The 15917-nt window shown below is 41.1% G+C and overlaps 2 protein-coding genes across 2 annotated transcripts in view; both read right to left on the bottom strand.

Annotated features, from left to right (window-relative positions):
- Positions 1 to 213: 213 nt before the first annotated feature.
- On the bottom strand, positions 214 to 4636 carry LOC149374566 (apical junction component 1 homolog). Its single transcript, XM_089592654.1, has 2 exons — positions 4385 to 4636; positions 214 to 1376 (listed from the first exon to the last, which is right to left on the bottom strand). Exon 2 carries the CDS (start codon positions 1333 to 1335, stop codon positions 214 to 216), a length of 1122 nt encoding a protein of 373 aa, XP_089448780.1. The 5' UTR covers positions 1336 to 1376; positions 4385 to 4636.
- Positions 4518 to 15917, bottom strand: part of LOC106636655 (uncharacterized) — an 82695-nt gene continuing 71295 nt past the window's right edge. Inside the window, exons 10-12 of the mRNA XM_089592653.1 lie at positions 15631 to 15838; positions 10800 to 11384; positions 4518 to 4933 (exon numbers count right to left, since the gene is read on the bottom strand). Coding sequence (XP_089448779.1) covers positions 4518 to 4933; positions 10800 to 11384; positions 15631 to 15838 — 1209 coding nt within the window. The remainder of the gene's footprint in view (positions 4934 to 10799; positions 11385 to 15630; positions 15839 to 15917) is intronic.

Here is a 15917-nt window from a genome sequence, read left to right as displayed (position 1 = left end):
CGTTATTAAAAAAATTTCACCACCGTCAACTCCCATCGTACACCTTATGCGTGCTTCGAGAAAGGTATAACGAGCCAACCACGCGGCGAGCCATTAATTCACCGGAGAGAGAGAAAGATATGTATACGATTTTCCACCCATAAACTCCCGCGACAAACCCATTAAAAAAAAAAACCCGCGACAACCCGGCCGTTTGACCAGAATCCCCCCCCTCTACTCCGTCTCCGCGGCAGCGTCAGCGTCGGCCGAAACAACGCCAACGTCGACGGTCTTGACCCTGGACGAGTCTTGGGGCAATAGCCGCAGCTTGTCCTCCTCGGCGTCGAGCATGATGATGCACGCGAAGCTCCTGCCCGTGCTCTGGTCCCTCGGGTATATGGTAACGGGGGCGAGTTTGTCCGCCCCACCGTCGACGTACGCCCTCAGCTTGGCGTAAGTCTGGGGAAAGTGCCGGCGCAACGACACCCCGCGCCGCTTGAGCTGCCGCTGCACGTTGGCGAGACACACGTCGCGCGAGCACAGAGCCCCCCCGTCCTCCCGCGTCAACAGCACCAGAGTCTCGGGGGACTCACCCGCCCCATCGTCGTCATTGCACGGCTGGGGCGCCACCAGCTGACGGCACGAGGCCTCGAGCTTCAGCTTGGCGCACCGCGAGATCGGCTGGCGCTCCCACTTGACCGGGCCGCTGGTCGGCACCTCCCGCACCACGCACACCGACACCACGACTATCAGCCGCGTCTCCGGGTTGTACGACTCGCACAGCCTCACCGCCTCGGCGTACAGCTCGGCGCCCATCTCGCTCGGCAGGACGTCCGACCAGCGCGCGTAGCTCGGCTCCCCGAGCTCGTTGAAGCCCCCCCGTATGAACTGCTCGGCTGCCTCGGGGCTCGCGAAGAAGCACTTGACCGCGCCCCGGCCGTGGGCGGCCATGCCCCGGCGCGCCACCAGGGACACGTGTTTCAGGCAGCTACGGTCCCGCTTGATGCACGACAGCACCTGGATGCAGAGGTTGCTCGCCCGGGAGTAGAGGCAGGTGCGCCTGTGGTGGTGCCAGTGGGCGCGCCTGCACTCGCGGCAGCAGTACAGGGCCGAGCAGTTGTGGCAGCGTTTGTAGGTGCGCCGGGCCTCGGCCAGGGCCGCCGAGTTGGTGCACTTGCCGTTACGGCAGCGGACGAGGCGCTCGTTGTTGTTGACGTTCTCGAGGCTGCTGGTGCTGTCGAAGCTCACGCGCCGCTGGCGATGATGCTGCTGCTGCTGCTGGTGGCGGTGGTGTTTGTGGTCGCTGCCCTCGCTTTGGCGGCGCTGGAGGGGTGCCCGGGAAGCCTGAGGTTCCATAGACTGGGCGCGCTGCTTTTGCCCTCCGCTACTGGCAGCTGCTGTTTGGACAACAAAGACGTGCCTTTTTTTTTTACTGGGTTCGTGGTGGGACTTTTTTTTTTTTTCAATTGATGGGGGAATGCTGCGCTTGTGAATGTTTGGTCAGGCGGTGAGAGGTCGGGTGTTGGGATATTCGAGTGATTGATTTCGAGGGTGTTTACTTTTCATCGTGTTTAAAAAGCAAAAGGGCTTAAGGTGCTCCGAGAAAAAAGTTTCGATTCGCGTGAACCATAGGGGTTGACGTGGCCGAATCTTTTTTTTCTCGGGTTGTTTATGCACGAGTGGCTGGACCGAGATTTGGATGTTTGCCGTGTCATGCTGATGAAAATTTAATTATAAACAATTTTATTTTTTTACTCGCAATAATTATTATTTTACAATAGAAGCAGTGGTGTAAAAGTACACAGTATAGTTCGAAGTCGACATTGTGCGTGTCTGATCGAACCCTGACTACTTCTACTTAAAAAGTGCTCTACGTGACGTTTCGTTTTTTAAATATTTCTTACTTACCGTTTTGTATACTATATGCAGGTAAAAAGTATTATTTGCTGTTAAATAAGGCTGCTGTATAGGTCACTTCCTTATTAGTATGTATATTATTACGTGGTACATTGTGTGTTATTTTACGAGCAGTAGCAGCCCACAATAACATAGTTTCATGAATTCCTGTTCCACGAAAACTAAAATAAAAGACATTTTGCGAATTGCTTCGATGCAAAATACATCCAGCGACTCCAGCATAAGCCACCAATAACACTTAAGCGCAATCGCCAGGGGAGAGATGATGAAAAGTGTCGTCATGGGCCATATGATGTGACACGATAAGCGTCTAATTTGCAGCTGTACACGAAATATGCAACACATACACAGCCACAAGCACTCGTGAACAATGTACACTTACTTATTGTGTTCTTTAACATCAATGTGAAATGACGGAGTGAAATATATGTCACCGTTGTATCCTCGATTCCGTTTTTTTTTTATTCCTCAAAGTGTGCCCACGCGCAATCTCTTACATAAACAGATGATAGATCGGTGTTGTTCCTTCTGCTCGTGTGATTATTACTTTTCGGTCAAATACGCGCGCAATCGATTGGTTTTCCGATTATCAACGAAGGTGGCAATCAAGTACACGAACGAGGCATTTTTTTTTCTTCGGTTTTGGTTTTCCGGTCCGTATACGTGAGCGTGAGTGTACTGTGAAAGTGCGCGCACGTAAGTGGGCGTTTTTTTTGTATTATGTCAAATAAAACAATGCTCGGAGCGGAAAAATATTAGTTTACAAAAGTGTGTGCAGCAATAGTAGCATACAGAATTAAAAAAAAAAAAAAAAAAAAAAAAAAAAAACAATAATATTAATAATAACATAGGTACACACCAAAAGGTGCGTTCGAATATGCAAGAAAAATGCTTTTACTTTTCATCATCACAGCATATACAAATAAATGGTGAAAATACTTAAGAAAAACATTCACTATGAACTTACGTTAATCGCTTTGTTGGTTCGGTGTTTTCTTGTACTTGAAATAATCAGTGATGCACAACAGAGGCATTTGTCATTTAAATACTGCGTGATATATTAACAATTACTCCGAATGAAAATCATTTCAGTACTCACAGATAAACTAAAAGTACAAATTGCAGTCTTATGCAATCCAACATTTTTTAAATTTTTTTTCACGTAAAAAAGTCTCAATCGGTTCCTACTGGCATAGGTAGTATCCACTTTTGACTGTCAATGATTTCTTGTCGTGCAAAACCCAATCCTCGTAAAACCATTGTATTTACAAATAAACCATGTAATCTCCAATTACAGTTCTACAGAATCGTCCGTCGTGGTCTATCGTGACAGCAGCACCTCGATCATAAGTATTTCCCGAATCAGTTACCTACGCGTCGTCATCGTCATTGGGATATGATACAGGGAAATGATGGAGGGAAGTTTGATGAACTCAATTGAAAAACATAAATAAAGCGAAATAAAACAAACGTATAATTTTTAATAAAAAAAAAAAAAAAGATAGCGTGATTACAGAGCAAAAATCGTGAAAAATCCATCCAAATAGACAAAGTAAAGCATGATAAAGTACACAGCGAAGGTTTAAAAATCTGCGATTGCGCAAGAATGAAGATCGAGCGAGCAAGTAGCAGTTATGGAAACGAGTCTGCTGATCGAGAGAAAAGATCGGCTAGGCAATAATGTAAAAAAAAGTTTTTTTTTTTTTTTTAACTACGAGCTTCAAAAAGCTATTAAACATACCAGAGCCGAGTGATCCTCGACGCTTCGACTTGTGCAAACTTCGTTTCCCAATGTGTTGTGATGTACAATACCATACAAGCGCTGCGCAGTGAGTAAAAAAAGGCTGTTCGGCCATCACGCCAATATTGACTGTTGACACGCACAAAACGCCCTTTAATCTTTTAATCTTCAAATAACTTTGTCACATGTTATACATTACTTTATACTTCTCGAATGACAAAGGCTTCATGATTAATCAACACCGAAATTCTTTACGAACAATCGATTCTTGTAAAAAAGTTACACACACAACATATATATCCTCGAAATTGTTGCGACAACAGTATAAAAACACCTCCGAGGGGCTAAAAACTGCAGTTTCTCGGTGAATGTTCCATAGTCATCTCACACGAATTTCTAAAGATGTATCCTGCATGAACCGATGGGAGTTCCAAAGAGACTCTTTTGGGTAAAATAAATTTTTGACCACCAATTTTCCACGGACTTTCCGGAGTTCTTAGCCTCTCACGCTGCTTTTTTCCCCCCACTGCGCTCTCCAAATATTGTATAGAGAAGAAAAAAGAAGACAACGAAGAACGCACGTGATTACTATATTATCTCGATCGCGGGCTAAAAAAAAAAAAAAAAAAAAAAAATAAAACCCAGCGATCGGAGATAATGATACCGAGAGGTGAATAGAGATGGGACAAAAAAAGCACGCGGCAGTCGACAAACTTACACGTACATATTAAACGCACACCGGCCTACCTTCGTGGCCCTCGGTTCGACTCGTTCACCGAGCACCAACATCATCATCATCATCATCATCATAAAATCTTGTTTGTCGTCATTACCAACATCATCGTCATCATTACGATCACAATGAAGCATCAGGTGTGGCTCAATAATGCCGGGAGGGCGAGCCAGGCAGAGTGGCATCCTGGTGATGTTGGTGTTGATGCTGCTGCTGCTGATGGTGGTGGTGGTGATGGTGGGGCTGATGGTGATGGTGGTGTTGATTGTGATGATGGTGGTGGTGGTGGTGGTGGTGGTGATGGTGGTGCCCGGAGCCGGGGCTCGGAGTCCGCGAGGCCGGGGGTAGGCCAAGCAGCGAGTCGAGCACGTCCTCGAGGGTTGTCGAGCCTGGACTGGGCTTGCTCCAGAGTAGCACGTTCATTTCACGCTCGGTCTCGGTGATCGTTGGCGCTGTGGTCACACCAACCATGGTCTCGTTGACGGCTATCACGGCACCATCTGCAGTACACGTTGTCATCGCAGCAGCGGCAGCAACGACCGACGACGACTCCTCGTAATGCCCTACACGCACCCAGGTAGTTGTGTACTTTTTTTTCTACGTTTTTCTTCTCTTCTCTGTTATTTTTTTTTTTTATTTCTCATTCGTGCAACGGCGTACAGAAAGTTTTTTGTGTTTTTGTTTTAATTTTCATTGTTGGCTCATGCTCTTTTTTTTCTCCGAGTTGTTTTCAAGCTCGGCTGGGGAGACAGAGGGAAAAAAAGGGAAAAAGGGAGGGCCATACTTTGGTGTGTTCATGGTGGGTTGCCAAGAGCAAGGTATTCATAAGAAATTAAAGCGAATAACCCAAATTTTATTTAACTTGTTGGTCTGCAAAAAAAAGGTTGATTTGATGGTCACGTAAAGCGTGTTTTTCATACTTTTGCACTTTTAAATACTAAATTAAGCCAAAAAAAAAAAAAAAAGTTTTCTTTTAAAGTGTTAAAAACGAACGAAAAATATTATTGTTTACTGTATATTTTCTTGTACATTTGGACATGCTGAATGTGATTTCTTTAACAATAATTTTTACTTGACTTATTGAAAATGTAAAAGTATCTGAGAAACACGCATTGACGCACATCCAGGTTACATATTTCAAATATGATGCCACGGAGTAGGTAATTTTACTTCAATAACTGCAAGTGAAAAAATCCCATACAGACTTGTGCAACTTAATTACCTTCTGCATTGAAATACTTGCTCATGACTAAAGTTACAGGTCAAGAAATTAAGGATGCAAGCCGATGACTGCGTGCAAAACGACATTTTTCGTAACATAATTTTTTTTTTTTTTTTTTTTTTTATAGCGTCAACAAATTCATATTGAAACTTCAAAAGTTGATGTACTCTCTCATCTTCGATTCGACATAATTTTGGTATACACTGTAATTTTGGTTAGTATTGCATTTGACGCAATCGACATATCGTAATAAACATTGTAAATTGATTTGACTCTGATTTCTTTAGCTTGGCTCTGCACGTAGCGTGGGGATACATATTTATAATTATAAAAAGGTATTCAGGAAAAGAGGGTATCAAATGGATACATACCACAGATGGGATTCACATTTACGAAAAAAACACCTTGGGAAACCAAAGAACTCCAAACGTAATGTTTAAACATCTAGGTAAACGGTAAATATGTACTCAAACGTCAATCACTTTGTCGATCGGAAATATAGCAGTAGAGACAGAAGAGGAGAACAAATGCGATTCTGAACAATCATTGGAAAACTGTTCTACAGTGGAATAAAAAAAAAAAAATATATAAATAAGAGTAATACAACCAGCAGGAATCAGGTCTAATGTATATTAATAATAAAAAAGAAGAATAAAAAGGGGCGAACGGTATACGTCTTTGATGCTAAGTGAAACTGGATTATTAAGGTCCATGTCGACACGTCGTCCTACTGACATACCCAACATCATTTATTTTTATTCTCGACTACAATGGATGTCATATATATTTCAGTAAGGATCAGTATAAGTAGTACAGGTCGTTCAATATTTATGGATACGTTCTTGCGGGTTATAACTTTAAATATTTATACACCATCGAGATGGTAATACTTTCTTAACGATGACTAACAACAAACAAATGGGTATAAGGTAAAATATATTCATATGAAATGTTTCATACTGATATTTAAAAAAAAACTACAATACAGGGTGCGCAAAACTCCGTCAAACTCTGTTGTACTAAATTTATACTTGTCATACCTACATGGACGTCGTTTTTCCAATGATGGGTTATTTACAGATCTCATCGGCTATTTCTAATAAAACTTGCCTATGATACAATTTATATATACATATATATTTACAGGGATTTAGAGCTAGCAAGTACACAATGCTTATTTGAGGGGGAAAAGGTAATGTAGCAAAAAAAAAATATAAAATTTGAAAAAAAGCAAAAAATAGGTGCTATGACACAAAATATCGTTGCTATAAAGATGTATATATTTCTATGGGCATAATGGAAAATAAAAAGAAAAATAGTCACTTACCGTTTCAAGCGAATGAAAAACATATGGTACAGTTGATATAAATAAGAGATCAACACAATAGTGAGATGCGTATACAGAGAAACGATGCAGCAATTATGCAATATAATATGAAATTTGTAGAAAAGATGCCAAGTGTTGATAATATATATATATGTATGGTGAAAAATGTACAAAAATAATAATAATAATAAATTAAGGTGGTAAAGTAAATAAAAAAGACGGGAGAACACAAAAATACAAACAATAATTTATTTCTTTCTTTCATTTTTTTTTTTTTTTCATTTCATTCTGCCAAGGATTAAATATAGTAATAGTAGATCTACAAATAAAATATTAATATTAATTACTGCTGACGCAATCGTGTGAGTATATATATATATATGTATAAATATTTGTTTAAAATTCATTATTTGCAACTTTTCTGTCCGCGCACGTGCAAAATCCAAATAGTAAAGAAGGAGATTCTCGGCATGAGCTGCAATTTAGCGCCAAATCGCCTTTCTTCCGCTTTATTCTCTTTATCACGACTGCATCGCGCGAGGGTAAATTTTTCAAATTTTTATTTCGTTGTTTGCCGCGTGCAGTTGTAAACGCAAAATAAAATCACACAGTGTATTTAACAGCGAAAAAACGTGAGGCACCGAAGAGAAAACAGCGGAGCATAGGCCAACGAAGAAAAAATAAAATAACTCATGGTTTACCATTCGCATATGCATTTGCGCGTAACAAAAAGAAGTATATTTCATCGACGACCGTCAGCAGTGGTAGTAATAATCAATATGATAATAATAATTATAATAAAATTAAGAATAATAATAATAATAATAATAATCATGATATCAGTAATGATAAACATAATCTTGAACTATAATAAAATTTCATTCTATATGTATAATAAATCATCGAACGACGCGTTTATCTGCGTAAACACAATGCTATAAATCAACGGACACAATATATAGCTGATACTTCCGATTTGTCTCGTGCGCAGGCATCTTCTTTGTCACATTTAAAATAAATTTAATAATATTAATAACGTCTTTTATTTTTCTTATCTTACTAAGGGAAAAAAAAAAAAAAAAAAAAACTGTATACATAAAATAGCGGTATATAGTAAATAATACATATAATCAACTCAATAGCAAAGTGGAGAGGAGTAGGTAGTTTTGGTGGGTACATATATAGGAGCTTTCGTAAATGGAGAGAAACCACAAACATCGGAGGGAAGACAAACGTATACGGGAGAGCAACTTTACAGTGATAAAAACATACATTAAAGCGCTAAAGTTTTTCTCCTTTGAAGGATTACTACGTTATGCTTTGCGTGAACAAAAATATGTTAACACTGTCTCGGTTACATAAATATATACTCTCTAAAATGTATACACATCAACAACATGTAAAAATACACTTGAAAAAAAAAAAAAAAATTCAGTAAAATACGTAACATGCTGTCGGATCGCTAGATTAATTAATTTTTCAATTTTCGCGTACTTCTTTGCATAATTATACGTATGTTTATTGCTTCACGTGTACAAAGAAAAATAGTTATCGTAACGCATAGCGTCGAGACAGTTTGCAGTGTCCACGTAAGCCTTTGAATGATAATCGAGCGACTCGAAAAAGCAAGTGCATGTGTGTGGAGGACAAGAAAAAAAAGAAACTACAATAATCGGTGGAGAAAAATATCTACATAGCAAGAAGGATTGAAAAAAACTGACGAGGTTTTTTGGAGCACTTGTATAAAAAAAAGTGTTATATATATCAAAATCCGAGACGGCACAAGGTAAAAAGTATTGGAATGACATATCGTTGTACACCTGCTCTGGCAGCCTGAGCATATACTTGTGTAATTGTACCAAAATGAGAGAAAAATAACTGTAGAACTTCCTCCTAATATTGCACTAAACGGAGGAAGAAAAAAGGAGAAAGAGGTTGATTCGCGTACTCGATAAAAGTGTAAATTTACAAGTGTGGCGAAAAATAAACGCACTCCGTTTTTCGTACCGCTTGAAACGATTGCAGGAAAAACAAAGTACGGTTTTTTCGTCAACTTTTCTTTTCGTCTCGCGCATAAAAATTAATCACCTGGATAACCGGGTGTTGGACAACTAAAATTGCACTACATTGTACCAGACGTGATGCCAAAAGTGCGCGATACGCAGCAAGCCGAAACCAACGGGTGCGCGCGAAACATCGGAGAGACTCTTCTTCCGCGTACTTGGATACGCTCGCTTTTCTAGACTCTAAAATTAGAGGATATTTATTTCCTGCCGCAAATACGCGCCGGCTTGGACTCTAGCCCGACCAGACAAACGTCCCCTGCTGCACGCGGCTTCCTCGAGTGGCACAGGTGGTCGCGTTTCGACGATTACGCAAGAGTGCACGTAATTTTTACAATTTCGCCCCTTTTTTTTTTTTTTTTTTCATAAAAAGTACGTAAATCGAATAATCTCGTCTTTGAATCCACGAAAAGTTACGTATCGCATCGTATCCCGATCAATAGGGTAAAAAGTCATGGTTTAACGTATAGTGATGATAGTAAAGAGTCCCTCTCTCCACAGGAGTTTGGTTGTTTAATACATTTACGAATAGGTACGTGGCTGCTGTTGTGCGTGCAATATAAAACAAAATCCGGGTGTATTACTTTCGCGAGGAAGATGATAAAAAAAAAAATAAAAGGACAAGTATAATATATGTAACATGTGTAGATCTATCGGAAGAAGGGTTCGTTTTTGTGTATACCTGTACAATCGAGAGAACGAAAGTTATATCTGGATATAAGCTTGAAAAGTGTACGGGAGCTTGCAAACTCCTCGACGTATGATTATTCAGCCGTACCGTATACATGTACACGCGTACACACGTATATTAAATAATGTAGTATTATGTACAGGTGAAGTGAAAAAAAAAAAAAAAAAAAAAATTTCTCGTCATCCTTCCCTTGAAACCGTGTCCCACGACAAACAGATATACTGCCTAACTACAAGTAGTGACGTACACACATGTATAATGCGACATCACACACACACACGACACAGAAAATGGGAGCAACAGGCCACGAGCATCAACATCATCGTTATGAAATAATAATCGGCAGCATCAGCCAAGTGGTTGTTTAAGTGTTTGGTATCGATAGAGAGGAAAAAAAAAAAAAAAAATAAAAAAATAAAGTAGTGGTGGTAGAGTGGGCGGGAACTATAGAAGGGGGATTCTATACACAACGGAACCAGGCTACGTGCATCATCGTCATATCAAGACAATGCCAAGTTATAGAAAAAGAGCTACTTAATACAGAGACAGACAGAAATGTTGTTGCGTCGCGTGTGTATCGCGAGTACACACTTGTTGGAATGACATTGGAAAGGAGACGCTCGTCTGCAAGAGGCTGGAAGTACGTTGTACAGTCATCGGAAGCATCGCCGTCCATCCCCCCCGAGATCACAAACGACGTTTGTGATAAAACAGCGACAAAGTGACTTTGGAAAGTATACAAGCTCGGAGGTGGGAGGAGAAAGAGAGTAATTTCAGATGGTGGTTGTTGTTGTTGTTGTAGAGCAAACAGGTGATTATTGTCGCGTTTTGCACGGACAAACGTAACATGGTTATACATTTGTTGTATACATATATATATGACGTAACAGTAATCGATAAATAAACCAATCGGTCTCTCGGTTTTTTTTTTCCATCTCTTTTTGTTTTTTTTTTGTTTTACAAAACACAGTAACACAATAATAATAATAATAATAATAATAATATATTATATAGTGATGTAACAACAAGAACAATTTCGTGGCGCGCGCGAAAGAGAAAAAGAACCAGATATATATAGAGATAGAGAGAAAATAGAGAAAGTGAGCCTAGGCGAGCAGCAACTCACCACGCTGGTGTTGCTGCTGTTGTGGTTCTTGGTGCTGGCGGTGCTGGTGCTCCTCGGGCTCGGCCCTCTGGCGGTGTCTGCTCTGGTGGTGGTGCTGCTGGTGGTGGTGGTGGGTGGGCGAGGGAGACTCGAGGCGTTCCTTGGCCCGGTGGAGGCTACCATTAGCCGAGTCCTGGTCGGGTTGTCGGCGGTGGGAGCGCTGGCGGTGTCGGTGGTCCTGCGGCAGGAGGCTCGGTTCGTCAGCGCGGGGCGATTGGGCGAGGTCGAGGAAGAGGTTGTTGTTGCTACCGGCCGTGGAGCCGCCGCTGAGGCTGGCGAAGCCGTCGGGGCCGCAGACCCCGGGGGTCGAGCCGTCCTCGCTCGTCTCCTCGGTGGGTCCACTGCGGAGGCTCGTCAGGGTCAAGTTGGCCCCGAGGGCCGACGAGGTGGCCGCGGAGTGCTCGAGAAGCGAGGAGCGCGACGGCGAGGGCACCCGGCCCGGGGACGCGGTGGCCGCCGATGTCATGCTGGCCGGCACCTCTGGCGGCGACTCGACCGGCCGCACGCCCACGAACGAGCTTTCCATCCAGACCAGTCGTGTACTCCCTTTTTTTAGCCATCCCATCGTTGCCGTTGTTGTTGTTGTCGTGCAAGAAGGGGACCATTGGACAAAAGGTGGAGAGAGGGACGGGGAGGAGAGAGAGAGAGAGAGAGAGAGAAGATTCATTGCTTTTAGAACATTGTTCGATGTTGGTTTTACGTTTTTAGGGGGTTAGTACTCTACTGAGATGATTTTGTCGGATCTTATATCATTATTTCCAGTTACATTACATGAGGCACGAGCTCTTGGGATTAAAGTGCATGCCTGAACAAAGGGTCTGTCAGTGAATTTGAGCAATGGGGACGTTCAGGCGTACACCTCGATCATCCAAGAGCTTGCACGAATACATAATATAAATATGGTTGGTCCAATGTCATCCTTATAACGTAATGTGATATACATTTACGGGGTTATTGGTAAAAAGCTGCGTGGAAGAGGAAAGTTTGTTACGTATGCGAGGGGAAAAGCAAGAAAGTGAACCCAAGAGAGGAGAGAGGATCGGCACCTGTAGATTAATAGGGCTTTCCAGTGGCACGTGATTTTTCAGAAACGAGAGAGTTGATGAGCGAAGAAGGCATTTGTTATTATGGTACAATAGGATGTACATCGACGAAGAGACAGATAATGGTGCACAGAACGTCGTCTAAGTGAATAGATAGAGAGAGCGAGAGCATGAGCAGCTACGTGGTGCGAATCTTGTTAATATATATATATATATTTTTTTTTTTCCATGTCGCTAGATCGACGAGTGGATGTATATTTATGTTATACCAAGCCAGAGAGTGATGGTGGATTTCGAGAGACGTTCGCGGCCTTTTAGGTGTTGATGACTGTTGTTTTTCATGTATGGGGATACTGTCATTATAACTGTATAAGGTTCGATCGAGGGGTCGGGGTTGTTTATTATTTCTACTTGTGTAGAATTTAATAGTTGTTGTTTCTATCGTTTCCGTGTGTGTATATACTTCTGTTTCAGCATTCCCCTGCTACGTGTTTCGTTCAATGCACACATACATATATTTATACGAATTGTAATATCAATAATGTACATAGATACAAATTTGCTCATAATATGGTATGTGTTAATATGTACATGGTTTCTAAGAAGAAAAAAATACATCTATCATTACTAAGTATAATATACTATGCTCATTACTCGCGTCTTCCAAGTTCAAGTCACTCTTGTATACACGTTTGTAATTTAGTATAATAAATAAACTAGTAACAATATTAATAGCTTACGGAGGAAAGAAAAAAAAAAAAAACTCATTTCTCTGCAAGGATGGGGAGAAACTTTGCGAGGAGCGTTTATTATCGATTATAGACCGACGATGGAGAAAGGCTGTAGAAGACGGAGGGACTTGCCGACGTGACGCAATTTGTCGGTTTAAGAGCGGCTAATTTAATCGGAATCGATTTGAGGGGAAATAACTCGAAATTATTCCCGAGGACGACGATAAATCGAATAAATTATCCTTAAATAAGGTGAGCTGCGTTACCGAGTACAGTTTTATTTTTAAGATGGTCATTTTTTTTCTTACATCTTTTCGCCACGCCTTTCCAATCTCCATTACTGGTATGAAAAAAAAGAAAAAACACGATATGTTAAAAATGAAGAAAGTTATCTCGTTTCCAGGGCAATCGGACCGAAAGAACAAGCGAACAATAGAGAGAGAAAAAAACGCGAAAAGCTAAAAAGCACAAAGTATCCCTTGTGCCGACCCCCTGATACGCATATATATATACCTCTTGTTAAATTTCAAGACAGCCTATTTATACGGCCTTTTATATCTGCAGTTGGTCCGATGACGACAATCTACGGTTTCAGATGCACGTGTGCCCAGTGCCCACAATGCGATTGTTCTTTATCTCTCTTTCTCTCTGCGTCACACAGCGTGTTTCACGGATCGTCTCTTTTTTTTTTTTTTTTATTCTCCCGCATGGATATACACGTGTGAATGTACAGCCGTAGGGGCTTGGAGAGAGAGAGAGAACAGGGCCAAGGTCGGCACTCAGCTGCGAGTGCACTCTGTATGTATTATACATATGACTCTCTTGCTTATTTCACGGTATGCTATATGGTACTTACTTCGCTAGGTGGGGACACTTTTTTTTTTTTTTTTTTTTTTTTTTTAAGAGATGGTTTATGGGATCGAAAAAGGATTTTTTACATTCGTACGACTTGTAATTGGAAGAGCATGAGAAACGTTTGCATCTACGTGTAAAAAAATATATATATCTACGTGAGTATTTCAATATATATCTATGATATAGTGTTTGTGTCAATTTTTCTGTACAACATTGTGTGTGTATATATAAAAACATTTAATTACGATAGCTTGAAATATATTTGTATTGTCTTACCTTTCAACGCTTCCGATCGAATAATTATGATTTTCAACGACTCGTATAAAAATATATATATATAAATGTATATATTTATAAAAATTGTATTTACATCTAATATATATTTAACAAAAAATTACGTATTATATTTATGTAGATCGGCATAAAAAGTATTACTGCTTTCATTATTATGAACATTTATGATGTAAGCATTGCAGTACAACATTTTCACGACTTTGTACGTATAGAGTAAAAAATGCAGCAACTGAACAATGGAAAAAAAAAAAAACTTTTTTTTTACATCTACTTGTGAAATTGTATACCTACGTAGCTTTTGGTGAAGGGGGGAAAAAAAACAAACAAAAAAAAAGGGGAGAAAAGGTGTGCGTCGAGAAGTCAAGAAGGGACTCGGTATACTTAATATTGTAACGAAGATTGACGGTATCGGGCCTTTCGATCGGACGGCCTGCAGTGTGGTCCCTTTCCTCACGATAAATATTCATCGGAGACGCGTGCCGGTACTGATAGCCGAGTTTTGCCATCGTATTTGTGTTTTTTTTTTTTTCTTTTTTTTTTCTTCATAATCCGTCCACTTTGTATACTGTGACTAAATTATACGTTGCGCGTTTTATCGAATGTATTCGTATATATGTGTGAGTTGATGTTGTCGTAGGGGATATCGTCACGTTAGCATAAACATGCCAAAGGGAGAAAATAAAATGATTGGTTTTATGTGCGTTAAAAAGAAAAGTAATTTATGAATTGTTACGAAATCGGTAAAGCGAGACGATAAATATTATTTTACATTGTTAATGTTAGTATTAATTGGTTAGCAATTGGGTGAAAGTTAGTATACGCGACTGGTTGAAAATACTACCCTTGAATTTCAAGTCTTTTTCCGAATGGATTTTATTGGAATTTCATCTACAAAGCCTATCGGAAAGGTGATCCACACGTGGTAATCGGCACATCAGGTACTTCTAAATTGGAGTTAAAAAAAAACTTGAAATCCAAAGGTAGACGCAGTACGATTAACATAATACTATGAAAAAAAAAAAGAAAAACAATCCACGTGAACTTATAAAATAGTGAGAAAAAGACGAAAAATTAAAATAAAATTACCTTGGTCGCGGAGTAAAATAGGTGACGATGGCGAATATCGTGGCGGTCGTGACGTTCGGTTGGTGTTGGGATTCGACTGTAGCTTTTCATCACTCGTCAGGGTGAAAAAAAATAAAAAAAAAAAAAAAAAAATCAACCAACAACGCACACTTGCCCCATACACCTTACGCGCGCGCGTGCGGGTGTGTGTATGCGTTTTATTCTCTCTCTCGTGTCTGTTTTTTCTCATCGATGATACTACGTGTACGTATATAATATGTATAGGTACAAAGCCACAACACAATTAAAATACACACACGCATAATCGGCACATACACATGGACAATCATTGTTGCTGCTGTGTGTTCTGTATAGGCTGTACCACATCACATGGCTCTCTCTCTCTTCGTGTTCGTCAGCATCGTATACATGTGTCTGTGAAATCGAGCTACAGCTAGCGAAGTATACATATATGCTACAGGTGATCACGTGGGGTAGGCGACCTCTTAAACATATATTATTTTCCTTTCCTTTCGTTGTAGTGAGTTTCGAGCAAAGTATACTTGATTTCTCTCGGAGAGTAAAAAAAAAACAAAAAAAAATAAAAAAAAAAAACAAAAAAAGATAGCTACGGGCACCAGGTATATTATGCTGAGAGAGAAAGAAAAGATGATGGATGACGCGGACGGAAGATGAGCCAGTGTGAAACGTGGAAGAGTCAGCGGCGGTTGTTGGTACACCCCCTCGTACGGAGCCTCGTCCTTACACACGGGGAAGAGGAGGCGTGCTAGTGGTGGAGCTCACCTCGCGGACTGATAGACCTCGAGCGCGCGTCGTCCCACTCGGGCCTCGGCGAGAGGCTGCCGCTCACGACCTCCTGGCCGCTCTGCACGTAGTGCACAATGGCCGAGGTGACCTCCTTTATCGAGTTCCGCACCTCTTGATTCGTTGTCTGATTCCCCGCCGGACCCGTCGCAGGCTGGGACTGCTGCGGCGACTGCTGCGGCTGCTGCTGAAATTCAGGAGAAAGACAGATAAGACGACTCGGCCTCGGGGATGAAGTGCTATGCAGATTACACCAATTGAGGCTC

The sequence above is a fragment of the Copidosoma floridanum genome, unplaced genomic scaffold (assembly GCF_036245765.1).
Source record: "Copidosoma floridanum isolate Cflo_tuat_1 unplaced genomic scaffold, Cflo_Japanese_pri ptg000019l, whole genome shotgun sequence".
Classification (NCBI taxonomy): Eukaryota; Metazoa; Arthropoda; class Insecta; order Hymenoptera; family Encyrtidae; genus Copidosoma; species Copidosoma floridanum.
This window is presented reverse-complemented; position numbering and strand designations above follow the sequence as displayed.